General features: G+C 45.5%; 1 protein-coding gene across 1 annotated transcript in view; it reads right to left on the minus strand.

Annotated features, from left to right (window-relative positions):
• The window catches only part of BOD1L1 (biorientation of chromosomes in cell division 1 like 1), a 54,997-nt gene that overhangs the window by 16,679 nt on the left and 17,276 nt on the right, over positions 1–21,042 (minus strand). Inside the window, exons 9-15 of the mRNA XM_018049736.1 lie at positions 20,072–20,144; positions 12,088–18,037; positions 9,971–10,035; positions 8,833–8,917; positions 6,631–6,674; positions 4,934–4,991; positions 3,892–3,962 (exon numbers count right to left, since the gene is read on the minus strand). Coding sequence (XP_017905225.1) covers positions 3,892–3,962; positions 4,934–4,991; positions 6,631–6,674; positions 8,833–8,917; positions 9,971–10,035; positions 12,088–18,037; positions 20,072–20,144 — 6,346 coding nt within the window. The remainder of the gene's footprint in view (positions 1–3,891; positions 3,963–4,933; positions 4,992–6,630; positions 6,675–8,832; positions 8,918–9,970; positions 10,036–12,087; positions 18,038–20,071; positions 20,145–21,042) is intronic.

Below are 21,042 nucleotides of genomic sequence, written 5' to 3' on the forward strand. Positions count from 1 at the left end.
ACACTGTATTAGTTTCTAGTCCTTGAGACAAATTTTTTGAAAAATCTAGAATGATACTTCTGTCATCTACATTCAGACTAGAGTCATTCGTAAGGTTGAGTCTTTTTAAAGATTTGAATATAAACCCATAAAAAATATCCAAATCTATTTTTCACTTCATAATGTATTTCAACAATTCTAAAATGTTAAAAATATCCTCATTTTACCACTTCTGAAGTCAATCTATGTTTTATAATTGATGGCACGTCATAAATTAATTGGCAGCATTTTTCTGCTCTCTTGGTAGCTCATTAAAAGGCTGATGAAAGGAAGTATATAAGAAAACAGTGTCAGTTCAGTTCAGTTCAGTCGCTCAGTCGTGTCCAACTCTTTGCGACCCCATGAATCGCAGCACGCCAGGCCTCCCTGTCTATCACCAACTCCCGGAGTTCACTCAAACTCATGTCCACTGAGTCGGTGACGCCATCCAGCCATCTCATGCTCTGTCGTCCCCTTCTCCTCCTGCCCCCAATCCATCCCAGCATGAGAGTCTTTTCCAATGACTCAACTCTTTGCATGAGGTGGCCGAAGTACTGGAATTTCACCTTTAGTATCAGTCCTTCCAACGAACACCCAGGACTGATCTCCTTTAAGATGGACTGATTGGATCTCCTTGAAGTCCAAAGGACTCTCAAGAGTCTTCTCCAACACCACACTTCAAAAGCATCAATTCTTTGGCACTCAGCTGTCTTCACAGTCCAACTTTCACATTCATACATGACCACTGGAAAAACCATAGCCTTGACTAGAAGGACCTTTGATGGCAAAGTAATGTCTCTGCTTTTTAATATGCTCTATAGGTTGGTCATAACTTTCCTTCCGAGGAGTAAGCGTCTTTTCATTTCATGGCTGCAATCACCATCTGCAGTGATTTTGGAGCCCCCCCAAAATAAAGTCTGACATTGTTTCCACTGTTCCCCCATCTATTTCCCATAAAGTGATGGGACCAGATGCCATGATCTTAGTTTTCAGCATGTTGAGCTTCAAGCCAACTTTTTCACTCTCCACTTTCACTTTCATCAAGAGGCTTTTTAGTTCCTCTTCACTTTCTGCCATAACGGTGGTGTCATCTGCATATCTGAGGTTACTGATATGTCTCCCGGCAATCTTGATTCTAGCTTGTGCTTCTTACAGCCCAGTGTTTCTCATGATGTACTCTGCATATAAGTTAAATAAGCAGGGTGACAATATACAGCCTTGATGTACTCCTTTTCCTATTTGGAACCAGTCTGTTGTTCCATGCCCAGTTCTAACTCTTGCTTCCTGACCTGCATATAGGTTTCTCAAGAGGCAGGTCAGGTGGCCTGGTATTCCCATCTCTTTAAGAATTTTCCACAGTTTAATGTGATCCACACAGTCAAAGGCTTTGGCATAGTCAATAAAGCAGAAAGAGATGTTTTTCTGGAACTCTTTTGCTTTTTTGATGATCCAGCAGATGTTGGCAATTTGATCTCTGGTTCCTCTGCCTTTTCTAAGACCAGCTTCAACATCTGGAAGTTCATGGTTCATGCATTGCAGAAGCCTGGCTTAGAGAATTTTGAGCATTACTTTACGAGCGTGTGAGATGAGTGCAATTATGCGGTAGTCTGAGCATTCTTTGGCATTGCCTTTCTTTGGGATTGGAATGAAAACTGACCTTTTTCAGTCCTGTGGCCACTGCTGAGTTTTCCAAATTTGCTGGCATATTGAGTGCAGCACTTTCACAGCATCACCTTTCAGGATTTGAAATAGTTCAACTGGAATCCCGTCACCTCCACTAGCTTTGTTCGTAGTGATGCTTTCTAAGGCCCACTTGACTTCACATTCCAGGGTGTCTGGCTCTAGATGAGTGATCACACCATTGTGATTATCTGGGTCTTGAAGATCTTTTTAATACAGTTCTTCTGTGTATTCCCGCCACCTCTTCTTAATATCTTCTGCTTCTGTTAGGTCCATGCCATTTCTGTCCTTTATCGAGCCCATCTTTGCAAGAAATGTTCCCTTGGTATCTCTAATTTTCTTGAAGAGATCTCTAGTCTTTCCCATTCTGTTGTTTTCCTCTATTTCTTTGCACTGATCGCTGAGGGAGGCTTTCTTAACTCTCCTTGCTATTCTTTGGAACTCTGCATTCAGATGCTTATATTTTTCCTTTTCTCCTTTGCTTTTTGCTTCTCTTCTTTTCACAGCTATTTGTAAGGCCTCCTCAGACAGCCATTTTGCTTTTTTGCATTTCTTTTCCATGGGGATGGTCTTGATCCCTGTCTCCTGTACAATGTCACGAACCTTCGTCCTAGTTCATCAGGCACTCTATCTATCAGATCTAGGCCCTTAAATCTATTTCTCACTTCCACTGTATCATCATAAGGGATTTGAGTTAGCTCATACCTGAATGGTCTAGTGGTTTTCCCTACTTTCTTCAATTTAAGTCTGAATTTGGCAATAAGGAGTTCATGATCTGAGCCACAGTCAGCCCCCAGTCTTTTTTTTTTTTTTAAATTTAATTTTTTATTTTATTTTTTTACTTTACAATACTGTATTGGTTTTGCCATACATGACATGAACTGACTGTATAGAGCTTCTCCATATTTGGTTGCAAAGAATATATTCAATATGATTTCAGCATTGACCATCTGGTGATGTCCATGTGTAGAGTCTTCTCTTGTGTTGTTAGAAGAGGGTGTTTGCTATGACCAGTGCGTTCTCTTGGCAAAACTCTATTAGCTTTTGCCCTGCTTCATTCTATACTCCATGGCCAAATATGCCTGTTACGCCAGGTGTTTCTTGACTTCCCACTTTTGCATTCCAGTCTCCTATAAAGAAAAGGACATCTTTTTTGGGTGTTAGTTCTAAAAGGTCTTGTAGGTCTTCATAGAATCGTTCAACTTCAGCTTCTTCAGTTTTACTGGTTGGGGCACAGGCTTGGATTACTGTCATACTGAATGGTTTGCCTGGAAACGAACAGAGATCATTCTGTCCTTTTTTGAACTTGCATCCAAGTACTGCATTTCAGACTCTTCTGTTGACCATGATGGCTACTCCATTTCTTCTAAGGGATTCCTGCCCACAGTAGTAGATACAATGGTCATCTGAGTTAAATTCACCCATTCCAGTCCATTTTAGTTCACTGATTCCTAGAATGTTGACGTTCACTCTTGCCAACTCCTGTTTGACCACTTCCAATTTGCCTTGATTCATGGACCTGACATTCTAGGTTCCTATGCAATATTGCTCTTTACAGCATTGGACCTTGCTTCTATCACCAGTCACATCCACAGCTGGGTATTGTTTTTGCTTTGGCTCCATCCCTTCATTCTTTCTGGAGTTATTTCTCCACTGATCTCCAGTGGCATACTGGGCACCTACCAACCTAGGGAGTTCCCCTTTCAGTATCCTATCATTTTGCCTTTTCATACTGTTCATGGGGTTCTCAAGGCAAGAATACTGAAGTGGTTTGCCATTCTCTTCTCCAGTGGACCACACTCTGTCAGACCTCTCCCCCATGACCCATCCGTCTTGGGTGGCCCCACATGGCATGGCTTAGTTTCATTGAGTTAGACAAGGCTGTGGTCTGTGTGATCAGATTGACTAGTTTTCTGTGATTATGGTTTCAGTGTGTCTGCCCTCTGATGCCCTCTCGCAACACCTACCGTCTTACTTGGGTTAGAAAATAATATGGACATGTCCAAGTAATCCTGCTACCTGCTAAATTACCTAATCTTACAAAAGCATAAACAAGTAACACAGACATAGAGAACTCTTAATACCTATCAATACATTTAATTTCTCATCTATACAGAGAGCTAAAAGCCCTTAGCACAGGAGAAAGCACTATTCATAAAACACGAAGTGCTTGAGTTTCCTACGAAAACCCACCTCTTTAGGATTTGCTTCGACACTATGACATCTTATGGTTTCTGTGTTGTCTTTTCCACCATTGGATATCTCTGAGTAAGAAATACAAAAGAAAAAAGAAAAAACAAACCCCCTTAAGTATTCACTCCAATACTTACTTTAGGCACATGTGTGGAATGGGAAAGGAAAAGAGGAAGGAACTTGACAAGCAATTGTGATGTGATCCTTACACAACTACGTCAGGTTAAGTTCCATGACTTTCATTTCTAGAATGAGTGAGCAGGGTTCAAGGGGGGGACAGCCTCACTGGCATTTACACGGCAGACCTCAAGGCCACTCCCCCCTGGTTCCTGAGCAGCAGAGCATGAGCAAGTGTCCAAGGAACACAGCACACCATGCATACAGCTCTCTTTGGAACTCATGGACAAGTCACACTTGCACGCTAAATGTCCATTAACAGAAGAAGCAATACAAATAAAAAATAACTGTACAGGGCATTAAGACCCCTTTCTCCATTCTTGGAACAGGGAGTGAACAAAATCAATAGGAATAAATACAATACAATTCTGAGAACAGAATTGTTCCTCTGGAGCTGGCAGTCTCTACAGGTTGCGTGGAGTAATGCCTGACTCCCGGGCAACGAGCACATAAATGTGCCGGCCCTGCTCTGCTATCACACTGAGGCTTCTAGTCGGAAGGCAACACAGTCAACTACACAGCACAGAACCTCTCCTATGAGACAAACCACAGGGGACTATACATTCTGTACTTACACTGGACAAACCCACTGTGAGGTTCCTGGCAAACTCTAGTTGTTATTTAAGGCCAGGGACCATTTATAAGCTTCATGACCTTGAACGAGCCACTGGCCCACTCTCTATGTCTGTTACCTCAACTACAGGTGTGATGCTGTTGTGAACACACACTTTACTGGATTATATGAGTTACATGATAAAATTTTCCAAGTAATTATAATTAGCACAGGGCCTGCCACATAAAAGGCATTCAACAAATGATAATTACAACTAATATTAAAATTATACTATGAAATTCATTAACTTACCTTCTTTGCTATAAAATTTCCCATGAATTTCAGTTGCTTCTGAGCCTGCATTTTCGACCTAAACACACAATAGAAAAGGCTATTTATGGATATTCTCACAAAAATCTTGAATATCTAGAAAATAATCTGGCCATTTGTAAGAACACTTAAAGGGGCTGGTAAACATGTTCTTTTAAATTTCACCCAGTTCAAGAGTAGAGGACACTTTCTTTTTGAAGAAGTTTCATTTTAACAAATTAGCATCCTACTGGGTTTATTCTCCTTGTTGTTAAAGCAGTTATGGTAAAAGTAAGAAACAAAGAGAGAAAGAACTTTGGAAATTCTCTCCCCATCCAATGATCCTTCGTGATTTCCCTTTTAAAAAATGTTGAGGGATTTTGTCAATCTGTTATAAGGTTTCCCTCAGGCAAACCTTGCCAATTTTACTTTTTTTTTTTTTTTTGAGGGAAAGCCTCTGAATATTCCTCATGCATGCTCAGTCACTTCAGTTGTGTTCGACTCTTTGCGACCCCATAGACTGTACCCGTCAGGCTCCTCTGTCCCTGGGATTCTCCAGGCAAGGACATTAGAATGGGTTGCCATTCCCTTCTCCAGGGATCTTCCCCATCCAGGGACTGAACCCAAGTTTCTCATGTCTCCTGTATTGGCAGGTGAGTTCTTTACCACACTAGTGCCCCTAAGAAGCCCCCAGAATATCCTACAACATTGTAAGCCCCAGCTACAAAATTTCCTATTTGGAAAGGAGAGACATGCTCAGATAGGAAAAAGGCAGCTGCTGGGGGCTTCAGGGAAACAAGGCAGAATGCAGCACACGGCGGGGCAGGCCTGGAGACACGGCCACATTTCGAATCCTTTGAGCTCTTAGATCTTGAACAGAACCAAGTGGGGCTCTTCTCTCCCTTTCACTCAGCAGACTGGGTGTGAGGGTCTAGATACAGCCTGGGATGTCTCAACAGGGGGAGGTAAGCCCCCTGACACCACGGGTGTTTGGTGGGAAGCAGGGCTCTTCTGAGTCTCCTAGTGACACGGGAAAGAATGTGACTATCTGTGATTCACAAGCATTTTACAAAATGTGCTCTTCTCTACGCATTAAGACAGACCCAAAAAAAAAAAAAATTTCCTTCAAGGACAAAAGGGATTATGAGAACCACAGCTAGGAAAAAAATACGTATTCGTGGCAATTACAGTTTAGTGGATTCACAAACACTTCTAAAGATATACAGTGAAGTTCGTAAAGTCGGTTTGGTCTATAGCACCGGGATAATTTAAAACACCACAGTCCAATTTGCAGTCCTATTATAGTAATAAAAAATAGAAAGCTCCCAATTCTTCAAAGAATTTCATTAAGATTACCAGGGGAGCTCCCGAGTCTGAGGGATCTGGACCTTTTCCTATTTCCTTGGTTCTGTCTCATGATATTGGCCTAAAGAGCTACTAGAACACAGGGCTGCCGAATTCAGAGTAACTCTTTTGTTTCTGAGAAAAGCAACTAAATTTCCTGACATCAGTGGATAAAGTTGAACATGAAATTAAAGATGTGACTAGGTTGAACTTCAGTGGAGAGCACACTACCAATGGCCTCATCTCCTAAAGAAACACGTGGCCAGCCCCTCCCCTAAATGTAATCACTTTCAAAACCTCAAACCAAAATAATCCCAAGTGATAACAACAAAATCCAAACAATTATGGTGACTTACATTTGGTGATTCAATCGCCAGCGAAGGCTCCCTCTGCAGTTCAACTGTTCAAAGACAAAAATGAGAAATAAGGAAACTGGAAACTGGTTCTGAACTACAGAGAAACAAATTGAGAGCTTTTTAGTTAAGTGAGACTATGTCACTAAATGGCCTAGCTGCCTTTGTGAATTATAAATTTTGGACCAATTATTTTCTATCATACCATCTATGTTCTGTCACATGACCAGAAAAACAACAAAAGTAACGTTCCCTGCATTTTTAGAGTAATGGCAGTGATCCATTGGATCATTTCAGTGATTTAACCATGTCGGCGATCTGAGGCTTGGAAGGAAGGTGAGGAAGGCCTGTGCTGTAACCGTTAGGTGACAGGGTAACACTGGTTCATTTAAAAATAATCCCATCAAATGAAAAGTTAGAGCCTATCCCCTCAAACAGCAAAGGTCTATTTATATTCTTTGGAAGCCTGGAGTACAAGGCCTACTGTTTCTACTCAACAATGACAGAACACACATTTTTCTTTTAAACAACTTCCTTTTACGTAAGTAGATCTCTTATTGAACTGTACCTAAACACAGTCTGAAATACAACTCTGGGAACAAAGAACTTCAGAATCCAAAAATGTTACCTTCTTGACAATTAACAAATGGGATATTAATTATGTGTACTATAATACATACACAGGAATTTTAACTAGTACCATCTATCCAAGTTTTGGGAAGATTAGTCATCGTTAGGGTTTTAACATGTCAGGACGAGTGGCTTACCAGGTCTTGGGGTGGTCTTCCAGGAACCCCTGGTATTTCTGCTTATAAGGTTCCTGTGGTCACGTACTTCGAAGGCTGCCCTTTCAGATGGTTTGCCTTGAAGGTCCCCACCCTGACAGCCCCAGATAGCCCTGGTTGAGGATTTATACACACCACTCCTCACACACTGCCTTTCTCTTTGTCTGGTGCACCAAATACACACCTACTTGTTCTTCAATATTTGTCTCCAAATTAGGGGGAATAGCAAGTGCTTGAAATGAAAATTTAAACGTGTGTGTTCTTTGACCTCTCGGTTCACTTTTTCAAAAAAAATTGGAGAAGTACATGATTACAGACATATGGAAGCTCACTGCAGCGTTATTTGTAACAGTGAACACTACAAACACTGGAGGGCACTCAGAGACCCAACAGCAGGGGGGCCGTGTGTTGCACACCACTACTGAAACCAAGGAAGCCGGTCTGCATCCGCTGACAATGAAGGACGCCCACAACATACAGCTGAGTTTAGAAAGAATTCTGAAAATGTAACTCAGGCACCTAAACTGAATCACAAGTCTCAGGGCTTCGGCCACGAATGACAGCACAACGTATCTTCCTAGAGGCCAAGAATGGGAAAGCGATTACTTCTGCTGGGGATTAAGAGAGAAGGTAAGAAATCGGGCCTTTGAAAGAGGTCTCTGCTCCTGGATCATGCTTTGCCTGAACTCTTCAGTGTTTTGAATGCTACAGACTGGATGTTTGTGTCCCCTTCACAATGAATATACTGCCACCCAGCCCATCTATTAAAAATGCAATCCCCAATGTGATGGCGCTGTAGTGAGGGTCTCTGGCAGGTGGTCAGATTCAGATGAGGTCACGTGTAAAGTGGTCCTGAGACCGATGTGTTTGAGAGCTGCTGTCCTAACCCTGTCTGAGGCTGAGACCTTTCCCTTCACACCTTTAGTGGACACTGAAGACTGGTGCAGAGAGAGACTGAGAAGAGGCTCTGCAAGCGGGGAGGAGCTTCAGTGATGCAGCAACGGCCAGACCCCAGGGGTCAAGAGCCTGAGGTTAAAAGAAGTGGGCACACAGGCGCAGACTAGCCTTCTGGAAATGAGCTTGTGATGGCACCTGGAGGGACAGGGAGGGCCATAGAGACATACTTGTGGGCGACAGCAAGGGTCTGTTCCAAAGCAGCTCGTTTGGCCACAATTATTTGGAGACATCAGATTTAAACAACAACCTTACGTGATTTTGACTGATGTTAATGCTTTATGAAGAAAAAGTGCAAGTTAAAAATGAAATAGCAAAGAGTTTTCTCTATGTTAAAAAATGATAGGTAAATCCATATAGCCTGTCAATGTTTTATTACATATTAGCTATAAATTTTAAGTGGTAATAAAAGATAAACCCACACATAAGGAAAAAAAAAATGTGAACAACTGCTAAAGGAGTTTACCTGTTCCACTCAGCTTTCTCCCACCTGGACTTCCTGGTGGTGCTGGCATCTCATGATTTTTCTCTTCCTCTGATGGCACAAATACCTAAAAAGTCCAAGGCACCATAACAAGGTAAATGAGCTTTTTGAAATAAGCAGGTAAGTTTAATTCACCTGAAGGGAATTAAACAAAACACTCAGCATCCTGTCAACCTTTAGGAACAAAAAGGTAAAACTAATCTCGTATTTCATCCATCAGTGGCTCTCCTACTGCGCTAAAGTAAAATACTGAGTACAACACACAAGCCCTTCCTGACCTGGTCCCATTTCTTCAAGAGGCTTGAGGTCTCAGCGCAGCTCATCCCTGAAACACTGCAGTGCCCAGGACTCATGACTGGCTCTTCCCTTTCTGTGTCCTCGGGTACACTTCGATCTGTTTGCAGAAGTCCACTCCAAAGTCCTCCTGCAAGCCATCCCCTTCCACCCACTGACCCTGCTGTGAGTCGAGGCTCCTCTGCACTGCGTTCACAGCCCCCATGTTTACCACTATCTTGTCCCGTGGACTCGGAGGCGCCAGGAGATCAGGCTGGAAGGGGGCATGGAGACTAAACTGTTTAAAGCACACAGGCTGTGACAGAAGAACCAGAAAACCTCCTCCCAAACTAGATTTTATTCTAAATGCAATGAGAAGTCATTGGAAATTTCAAGCAGAGCAATGACATGACCTAATTTATGTTTTTCAAGCTAACTCTCAGGGCTGGGTGAAGATTGGAGGAAGGGCTGGAGAGGAAGCAGAATGGGGACACTACCTACTGGGGTAGAGGCTCAGACTAGGTGGCAGCCATAGAAACAGAAATAGGTGGATTCAAGTCACATTTTGGGAATGGAAACTATGAGAACCAGCAATAGATGAAACGTGGGGTGACTGAGGCTGACACTTGGCTTTCTGGTTTGAGTGGATGGAACTGACGGCGGTGCTAAAAGCTGAGACTACTGAGGTTCTGAGCTCTTCCCTCACACGACGTGTCAGTAACAGAACTGAAATAGCTTCGGTACAGTGAGAGCCGGGGCTGCATTCTGCTTGTGTACATGTATCTGTACATGGTGAAAAGGTATGTACACCATTGGCAGTTCAGCATAACTGAATGATCAGCCATACCTCAGGTTTCAAGTTGGTTTTCAGTCCCAATCTTCCCACAGCATTTGATGGAGACTCTTTGCTGCCTAAAGAAATGCAAACCATTCAATCAGCTAAGAATTTGCTTGCAAACTACATTTTGAATCAAAAGGTAACAGAATGTCGTCTAGTTGTTATCCGGACATGCTACGCCCTCCTCCGTCCTGTTTTAGTTTGCTGTCAGTAGAAAACAATAAAGGGGAATATATCCGAAAATTCTCAGATAAAAGGCAAGGGGTCATTCACTCATTTCGGGGGGATGGGATGTGTATAAAAATGTTTCTGGCTGTTATGCTGGCTGGCCACAGAGAATGATATGCTATCATTTGCGAGGACGTCTTATGTCCAAGTATTTTTCTATAGATATCTATATCAAGCTTGTCCCTAAAAGAAAACATTCAAGGCCACTGAGATACTTTCTTAATGAAGATGGTGATTTGTGAACAGATTCACTTTACTTGCTTGTGCTGACACAGCAAAGTTGAACACAAAGTTAAAAACTGTGAAACAGATAAAAAGGGAACAGAATTTTCCCTGGTAGACTCAAACGTATCCCTTTCTTTCCTTCTCTCCTCTGTCCTGAGACTTGTTCCTCTCACCTGCCCACACAGACGCCTCCCAAGAAAACCCTTCCTTTCTCCAGGAGGCTGTGGGCTTACTCCTTGCTAAAAGTCCTTCTATTTCTGCTCCTTCAGAGGGAAGGAGAGGCAGGAGGCAGAAGGAATAACAGACTGTAGCAATGGCTGAGTCATGGAAACTTCCAGAGCATTCAACTCACCCTAAATTAAAGTCAACAGAAAAATTTTAAGTCATTTATTTCAACCCTTGGAACATCTCTTAGTGTCTCCTAAGTCCCCATAAGAAACAGGACTAAATCTACTGGCCTCAGCCTCCAGAGTAGCACTTAGGTGATATTTCAGCTTAAAAGTGCAGCTTGCTCCCATTTACACAGAGTGGAGAGGAAGACAGCATCCCTGCTCGCTTCCTGTCCAGCCCATGTACCCTCTCCGAGTTCTCATAGCATCCTGTTAAGCCTGTCCTAAGCACCTGTCACAGTGCCGTGTCACAGCCTAAACACAATACGTAGCTGGATTCACAACCATCTTCCCATCATCTCTGAATCCACAGCGGTACCTGATATAACGTGTCTAAAGTGGGTGGATGAATGGTAATCAATGACTGAGCTCCAAGCTTACACCTTTGAAAAGTACCAACAAGTTTCCAACAAGACTGGCATTCTCTGGAATCTAGCAGGAGGGAACACAATTCTTTTCTTCTTCAAATACTAAACCAGAAACTAGCCTATTTACATGAACAATAAACGCTGCTAAATAAAACATAAGGTGCTTCCTCAATGACAAGCAGCCAGCTAGACTGAACTGACACATACCTGGAATCTGTAATAAGTCACATGAGGGCTGGAACGGGGCTTGTTTTGAGCTATTGTCCCCTTCGCACACAACAGAAAGCTGAGGCTCAGATGTGATTTTTTTTTTCCTAAGAGGCATCCGAGTACAGTGCAAGTTATTTAAACTCTTTGAACTTTCATTTGTAAAATGAGGGTGATTTAAAAAAAAAATGCTCATCTCATACACTGCTGTAAGGTGCCTTCATTTTGATTGCTAAGAAGCCTGAAGGCCAAAGATGTTTAGTAACTTGCAACAGTCTTGCGGACAACACTTGTCCAGCCGATGAGACAGCTGGCAGCCTCCTAACTGCCCATGTCGCACATGAGAAGTGGGTCTAAGACTAACCGTTTAAACATGATTTCAGAGAAGCCTGGCTCTCAAGTTGGATGACAGTGATTTTGCTATATTCTAGAATCAAAACCTCTCTGGTGGCTCAGACGGTAAAGTGTCTGCCTACAGTGCAGGAGACCTGGGTTCAGTCTCTGGGTCAGGAAGATCTGGAGATGGAAATGGCACCCCACTCCAGTGTTCTTGTCTGGAAAATCCCATGGATGGAGGAGCCTGGTCCATGGGGTTGCAAAGAGTAGGACACGACTGAGTAACTTTACTTTCACAACCAAAATCATCTTAAATGTCCTCTACATACAATTATCTTTATAAAACATGAAAATTTGCACTTAAGAATCTCACCTCGATCACACAAATTTTCTTCAGAAGAAACAGTGACTTGAAGACCTTCTTGCTGGCAGGATTTGGTCACGCTGTTATCTTCTCCTGTTTTCTCAGTGGATGCTGGGACAGTGCACTGGCCACGGCGGTCACTCCTGCTAGTCAAGTTCTGCTCCTGTTTAGGAGCTGAGAGCGCTACATTGTAGGCGGTGGCGGTGGGAAGGGATGCTGTGTGGGAAGGAGCCGTTTCTGACTCCTGGCCATTAATACACTCAGGGGTGGTGGTTTTCAAGCGCCCCTCAGGCCCCTGCTGGTCATCAGCTGTTTTAGCACCAGGATTGACTGCTGTCAAACAGCGCACACTGACGGAGGTGCCCTCGGGCCCCTGCTCTGGTCCCTGCGGGTCGACAGGCGAGTCCCTGCTCCCCGCTGCTGGCCACCTCGCTGGCGTGCTGCCCCCTGATGTCCCTGCCTCGGGCCTTGCATCTTCTCTCTGAACTCTGTCTGCGCAGTCCTTGCCAAGCCTCTCGCTCTCTGCCACAATCCCGACACTCGCAGCAAGCATACTGACCGACGCCTGGTCATGCCCTTCCCCGGAGCCCCCTGCCACCACGGAGCCCACTTCTTTTCCCCCTGTGGAGGGCCCAGAACACTGACACTTGTCCTTGGCCATTAGGCTGGACAGAGGGGCCTCAAGCTTGCTCATCTTCGTGGCTGATGGGGCATCCTTTCCTTTGGGGCTGCCTGCGCTCAGACGAACCCCTTCATGCCTGTTGAGACCAGCGGGGGCCAGCAGGCATTCGGCCGTGCTGGTGGAGATGATAGCGGCATCGCTCACGTCCTCTGTGCCCGTGCCCGCAGGCAGCTCCTCCTCCTGCGGGACGGCGCCCGCCATGACCGCCTCACAGCCTTCCGAGGTGCTGGTGGAAATCATGGCCGCATCGCTCGCCTCTTCCGCTGGCGTGACCGAGGCCTGGGCGTCCCCTCGAGCGACAGCACTGGACACAGGGCCCTCGCAGTCCTCTCCCGAGCTTGTGGAGATGATGGCACTGCCATCCTTCTCTTCCAGGACGGGTTGCTCACGCTCCCTTTCCCTAGCCACACCACACACAGAGGCTTCGCAATCTTCCGCGATGCTGGTGGAAATGAGCGCACATTCGTCCTTCTCCTCCTTGCTGGTTGAAGCGAGGGGGCTCTCGGCTTGCGCGGGCGCGCTGGGCGTGGGCCCCTCGAAGTCATCGGCGCTCACTGGGGCCAGCCCTTCGGCTCTGCCTTCCATGGCTGCCACCGGCTGCGGACTCTGGGCACCATGGAGGGCTGTTGCGCTGGAAATGGGCACTTCGAACTCCTCCCTGATGCTCGTGGAAATCATGGCACACTCGTCTTTCTCCTCGTTTCTCGCAGCCATGAGTTGGCTCCCGTCACCCGACGCTGCGCTGGGCATGGGGGCCTCGAACTCCTCCATGTTCACTCTGGGGCCTTCTGCGCTCTCTTCAGGTCTAGAGGCGCTTGAATGACCCGCCCTCATGTCTACCACGGTGTTGAGCTGTGGGGTGAGATCATCTGTTGTGCTGGTGGAGATCACCAAGCCCTTCCCTTCACCTGAACCCCCAGCCACACCAGCCTGGTTGGCGACACTGTTAATGGCCGTGGCAGCCGCAAGGCCGTCACAGTCTTCGTTTTCCACGGAGGTGATGACACCCTCATCTTTTTCGCTCGGTGACGTGTGAGGAGGCTCATGTTCTGGGACAGCAGCAGACACAAGGCCCTCGTAACTGTCCCCCACCAGGCCGGTGGAAGGCGTCGTGTCGTCAGCTTTTTCCTTTCTGCTGAGCTCACCGTCCCTGCAGTCTGAAGCTGCGCTGGTCATGGGCCCCTGGCGACCCTCGGGAGCGGGAGCCGCCATGCCCTCCCCTGCAGCCCCGCTGCTCACGCTGCTCTCCACGACCCCTTTGGCGCTGGAGCAGATCTCCGCGTCTTTAGTGTCCTTCTCCGCGCCGCTCACGCTGTCCACGGTACTCTCATACGCATGCGGAACGGCACCGCCTACCTCAGCGTCCACACGCCCCTCCGCAGGGCCGAGCTGAGCGTCTCCTCCTGCACTCTCGCAGACCGACACCCCTTCGCTCTCCTCCTCCATCCCTGTGCACGTGGATGCGTGCCCAACCTCGTTCCCCCGGCCCGTGCTGGTCACCACGCCCTCCCCTTCGTCCTCGTCCTCCTTCGCGCCCGTGCTGGTCACCACGCCCTCGTCGTCGCAGGGGCCGGGGGCCACCACTGGCGCATCAGTGGGGTCTTTGGCTACCGTGCTGTCCATGGCACTCTCTTCGTTTTCTTCGGATTCGGAACTCAGGGCAAAGCCTTCACCGCTCCCCTCCGAACCTGCGCAGCTGGCCAGGCCCTCCCCGTCCTCCTCGGTTATGCCGGTGCTGGTGACAGCACTCTCACCCTCCAGGCCGTCCATCACGGAACCGCTCTCCTCCTGGGCGGCGCTGGCCGCGGGTGTGGGGGTATCTACGGGGCCCCCGGGGACCCCCGTCACCCTGCGCTCCTCCTGAGGCCCCACGCCAGCTGCGGAGCACAGGACGTTGCTGTCTCTTCTGGCCCCTGCCCCTGTGCACGTCACCGTCCCCTCGCTTTCCTTCTTGGGACCTGATCTCGGCGGGCTTCTCCGGAATCCATCCAACTCTTCGTTGCTTAGGGACCCCTCCCTGATGTCCATCCCCGCACTTGTTACTGCTCCGTCGCTCTCAACCTCACTGATAAACCTGATCGTTCCTTCCACGAGGTCCGAGTCCCCACCTGAAGACCCATCGCATTTGCCCTCAGAACCTGCGCTGGTCACAGCATCGTCCTTCTCCTCGGTCGCTGCGCTCCTGGCGTCAGCCTCGGTGGTCCCCGCGGGGGCCGTCGCGGGTTCGGCTGCTCTTTCTTCAGGCTCGGCTATGGCGCATTCCCCACTTTCTCCTTCTTTGGTGCTTGTGAGGAACGTTTCGCTTTCTGCAAATCCTTCTGTTACGACACCCCCACCTTCCTCGGCTGCGGCAAAGACGGTGCCTTCTCTGGCTTCCGCCCCGACGTGAAGAGGGTGGTTTTCGGAGCAGGTGCCCGTCGTGAGGCCTTCGTCCGCCTCGATGCTTGTGCAAGGCACGGCCACCCCACCCTCCTCCGTCTCTGCAGATGTAGTTGTGGCAGTCCCGGCCCTCACCGGGTTTAGGGGAACACTGCTGTCCTTCCCCTCAGTGCTGCTGGCGATGGAAGCCTTTTCTCCTCTACTAGGCCTGGCTGTCGGCATCTCAGCTTCCCCGCTCCTCTGATGTAGAACAGAGGGCACGGCACTGCTCTCAGCACTGGTGTCCACCTCACTGGGTCCACGCCTTCTGTCAGCATCAGCTGGTGTGCTTTCGACTTCACCTGGGCCTCTGCTCCACTTAAGTCCAACAGTATCTGTTTCTGTACTCATGCCTACCACCTGATCAACAGCAACACCAGCCTTGTGGCCATTTTCTACAGAAGCTCTAAGTGTCTGCTTCGAACTTGAGTTACTCCCTTTCCCATCCACATCCATCGAGCCACCTTCCTTGTCAACGTTTTCATTGTCCACTGTCCTGTCCGCTGCCTCACTGCCAACAGGCGTGTGTGCCTCCCCTGATCTGCGGCGCAGCGCGAAGGCCTGTGCTGCTTCTGGAGGGCACCTTCTGCTCTCCAAGCTGGCTTCTGCTGGTGTGCCCACTGTGGAAACGGCATCGCCTTTTCTGCTGCCACCTGCCCTAGGGACTTCTGGTTCCTCAAGAGTCCAGCTTTGCTTAGGGCTTTCAGAGTGGTGGACGAGTGAGGTGCTGGCGGTGGCACCTTCTGACCCACTTCCTCTGTCAACTAAAGGAGGCACCCCTGAATCATGAGACTGTTTCTGAGGCCCAGCAGTCATGGAGCCTAAGGACGGGGCGGGATCTACCTTTGTGGAATGTTTAAGAGTGGGGTCTTGGACAGCAAGGCATTCTTCGGTGGGCCTGGTGATGGTTTTCAAATTCTTCTGTGCCCCGTCACTTTCTGATGGGGCATGGGGTAACAAACAGTGACTCGTTTTGGAGTCTACATTCATTTCGTGAGTTTCTTGTTGAGCGGACTCCTTCTCCCCAGAGTTAGGTTTGGACACAGAGCTTTGGAGATGCATTTTCTTGGTCAGGGTGCTTCTATGGTCGGCGTGCTTTTCGGAATTACCAACAGCTCCTGTTCCACGCCCTGATTTACAGGCCGGAGATGCTGTTTTTGACTCTCCCATGGGAGCCTGTAACTCCTCCTTTAGGACTGCAGTGGCAGTTTTTTGTTTCGTAACATTTTCTGAGTCAAGTTCTTGCTGAGAGCTACTGCTGCCGTCTTGGGTTTTGCGGACTTCCGCTGCATTTTCCATGGCTGGCTCGGGATCAGTTTCCATTGGCTCTTGTTCGGGCATCAGGGCAGGATCACAACTTTTTTTGGGTCTCTGAAGGGAGGAACTACTGGGAGCACCTGAAGGGTTTGCTGCCGGTTTTTCTTCTCCTTTAGCTATTTCTTGGGATACGCTGCCCCTTCGATTTTCACACAACCTTCTAGTTAACTTCTTTTCTATGACTGAACTACTTCCTCTGGGCTTCTCATGACTGCCGTCGACTTCTTTTCCATCCTTGTCTTCTGTTTTGCTGTCTTCCTTCTTTTTCACGTCCTTACTACTGTGCTTTAAGCTCCTGCTTTTGTGCCCGTCTGACAACTTTCTCTCGAGTCTGGTGGAGCTTGACTCTTTCTCACCCTTGCACCTCTCCTTTGCTAGTGGCAACTTCGCTCTGTGACTAGACTCTCTCTGCATGCTATGTGCTGAAGGGGCCACACTCTCTGACGTGGGTTCCACACCGCTTTCCTCAGAAGGTCTATCTTCAACTCTGGACTTCCGCTGTCTCTCTGGCTCACCTTCTTCAGTGTTCTTCTCCTTCTCTGGTTTTGGAGTGGTCGCCAGTTTTGTGGTATTTTCTTGTGATTCTGTTTCAGATGCTTTCAACTGTTTGCCTTGGCTTCTGGACTTAGACTTCAACCCAAGTTTCTCTTCCAACAAGCTCTTGGTTCTTCGCCTCTCCTTGTGAACCGCCTCTTCTGGTTTTGAATTACTATCTGCGTTAGTCAAGTCATTATCACATTTATCCTCGGAGTAACTTTCGCTTCTTCTCTGTACTGTGCTTCCATGTTGCCTGGAGCTCAAAGAGTCCTTCTGAATTTTAGAATCACTTGATCTTCTTGATTTGTGCTCTGCCTTGGTTTTGTCGGCTGACCCGTGTCTCTCTTTCTTATTTTCTTTACGAACATTCTCGTCACTTTTTATAATATACTCAGAAACTGGTTTGCCATCTTTACCCAAAACTGACAATTTCCTTTCATTCCGGTGTTTACTTCTTCGCTCAGCTTTGTCGTCTGATGAGAGTTTTGGCTGCTGACTCGCCTTCTGCGTATTCTCATCTTTCGAGCCCTTCTCGGGAGAGTGAAGCTCGGGCTCATCCCCTGCCTTATGCGCACCGTCACCTCTGTACTTATGTTTTGTAGACGGTTTGTCTTCTGGCAGAGTTTTCTCTTTCTCAGGCTTTTCCTTGGAGGATTTCGCCTCTTTCTTAGGCAGGCTTTTTAAATGTGGTGTTTCAGAATCATCTTTCTTTAGGTGCTTTTCGTTTTTAAGCGTGCTCTTCTGTTTCTGGGCTTCTTCTGTGCCACTTTCTGAGCGTTCCACTGGCCTTTTTCCATCCCTTGTGTCAGTCTCTTCCTGCACCCCTTCCACCACAACAGGGGTAGAAGTCCGTCTTTTGTGTTCCCTTTCTATTTTGGATTCGTTTTTGTTTTCATCAGCTGGATGCAAAGACTCTGAAAGTCTCCGAGCAGGTTTACTTGGTTCACTCTTTGCATGAACATGCTTCAGATCCTTTGAAGAAGATGCTTTTTCCTTTTCACAATGCTGTAAGAAAATAAAAGTTAAAATATGAGACCTACTAAGATTAGTTTTTATATTCAATTCTAAAATTTGGGTGCGTTTAGTATGCTGAACGTTGTAACACGCTTGCTGTTGTTGTTTAAGTTCCTAAGCCATGCAACTCTTTGTGACCCCACTGACTGTAGCCTGCCAGGCTCCCCCGTCCACGGGATTTCTCAGGCAAGAATACTGGAGTGGTGTGCCATTTCCTTCTCCAGGCAATCTTCCTGACCCAGGGATCGAACCTGCATCTCCTGCATTGGCAGGTGAATTCTTTACCACATGCTACACCTTTCTTGTTTCACCTCTGCCAGCAGCGCATAGGTATTATTAACTTATTTCTATGCATCAGGAACCTGAAACTCAGGATGGTTCAATAATGTGACACCTAGCAACGAGTTCAGATAATTTCATTCCAGGTCTAATACTCTTCCCACTATATAGCAGCATCTTTATAGAGAGTAGTTCTTTCTCCTGAGATATGTCCAAGCATTTGGAGGCATTCTCAGACGTTAAATTGCTAAAGCCCAATAAAGCCCAGTGGTCACTAATAAATAGAAGTTGAAAGAATAACATTAGTTTTTTTTAGTCCAAAGGCTTAATACCCAATGAAGGCAATTAAAAATTTTACAATGAAATAAAGTTTTCTTACATTTTAATTTAGAAATGCAAATTACCTATGAGAACTTCATGAATTTAGGTTACCTGTAAGACAGTTTATTTAGGAAGCTTCAAATGCACAGAGAAACTCATGGTAACTAAAGTAATCATATCATATACATCAGATGTATATGTTCATACCCAAGGGAAGATACCAATAGACCAAAGCAGCCAAACCTTCCTCCTGATCCATAGTCTGGCACTGACTGGACTAATGTTAATGACCAATGACACTTATTATAATAAGGACTCATGAATTAGCTATAATTATTCTTATTCAAACAATGGGCTGAATTGTGTCTCTGGGTCAGGTTATCACTGCACCTTTTTTATACTTTAACATGAAGATTAAAACACTATTACTACAGGGACTGGGACATAGTAAGATCTTAAAAAAATACTTTGAAATTAAACTCCACAAATTAAGAACAGGGATGCCATCAACCTAATTTTACAATAAGTTCTAACGAATTAATGTGAATACAATCTTACAAGATCATTTTCCACAGGAATTTCTCATTAAATATTAATAATATGACATTAGGATATCAGAATATACTAAATGACTCTAATATCTACATAAAGACATCAAGAATATTTACTGGGTATGAATAAATAATTACTAAATAATTACTGCTTCCTTTAGAAGTGTTAAGATATTCAATAGTTCAGCTATAGAATTATAAATATGAAAGCATATAGAAAGATTAAAACCCAGTGAAAACAGAAGTTTATCACAAGTAAAAAGGAGAAGAAATGTACTTACTGAACATTTTGAGGGTATTTTTATCTACCTACTTTTACTATTTAAAATGATCACATCTTAAAAAGCAGTCTAAGTGTTCAACTATAAGGAAATGCTTAAATTACAGTATATTCATTCAATGTAAGCTATATAATCATCAGAATATATTAATTAGGAAGTTACAGTGTGAACTGAGTATGGGGGGATGTTAAAAACACTATGCAAGATTACATTTGCTCTACAAAATTATGAACATATGTGGGTGAGAAATGGAAAACAATGATAATTTGTTAGTGGAGGGATTTTAGCTTTTTCCTCTTTTTCATTATTATTCCTGGCTATTTTATTATCGTCAATTTAAGAACAAGAGGTGGGGGATTTGGGGGAAGAGAAAGGAGAAGAAAAGTAACTATTATCCAGATAAAAGATCACAAGAATCAACTTGCCAAAATGAAGAATTTAGACCATAATAGGATGGCAGTGCTGGAATGTTGAATGTAAAAGACTTTACTCAAAGTAGGAAAAAAAAAATCAGACTGCATTTGTTTACTACAAATAACTGAATGGCTTAACAGAAGAGCATTTGACGTGGGGTTTTACTAATTAAGACATACCTCACTTGTTTTGAGTGTTTCTCTGGAATCTTCTTCAGATTGCTGTTTCTTTTTAGAGTTCTCATCAATGTTCCTAGGTGGGGCAAAATGTGAAATAAGAACTTTGGACCAAAAAATGTGATTTAAATTTCTCAGGAAGATTTTAAAAAAAGCTTAGCTTTTCTTTACTACAAAACACTTAATTTGTACTTAGAGACTTGTGCACTTCAAATTAAATCCCGTTCTTGGTTGACAGTGAAGAGCTAAACCCCAAATGTGAAGTGGACCACTCTTGGTCCTACAGGAAAGTATTCTTGAAACAAAAATTTGTGATTTGTCGCTTAAAGATGAATATGACATAGGCTACAATTTCATTTTGAAAGTCTTATCTTCTGAATAAACAGAGTAGTTCTATTTATTCAGATCGAGAAGGCTAAAGTCTGTAAGAAAAATGAGAGCCACCTCCTCTCACTAAGTTCTGCAGATTATTGGCTCAGCTAAAATCACTGATTTAGTTACCTTCAAGTCTAAGATAAAGTTACAGAACTGCATGTTGCTGGTAGCCCAATAATGCTATAGCCCACGCCTACACAGCCACCCTGAGTCTCTTCAGCTGTGTAATTCTTACAGAATTAACCGTGATCACGAGGTGCTAAAAACAACGTCTGGCTTGGAACGCTGGTTTACGGGGAGAAGCCTGAGATACTAGTGAAGTGTGTGGAAAGACTAGAGAATGGAGGCAGTGCCGTCAGCAAGAGGTGACTGAATGTCCAGAAGGGGACTGGCTCCCGCGTGCTTCCAGAGGGTCTACACACTCTCTGAGACTCTACGGACAACTCTGTGCTTATGCACGTGCATTTCTCTGGGCAGAGAGTCCAGTGGTTCCATCGGATTATCAAATAAAGTCTGCCCCCACCCCCACAAAAGAAAAAGATTAGTACACGGTGTTTTGAAATATCATAGCTATTAATACAATGAATTATGATACTGAA

Source organism: Capra hircus, chromosome 6, assembly GCF_001704415.2.
Source record: "Capra hircus breed San Clemente chromosome 6, ASM170441v1, whole genome shotgun sequence".
Classification (NCBI taxonomy): domain Eukaryota; kingdom Metazoa; phylum Chordata; class Mammalia; order Artiodactyla; family Bovidae; genus Capra; species Capra hircus.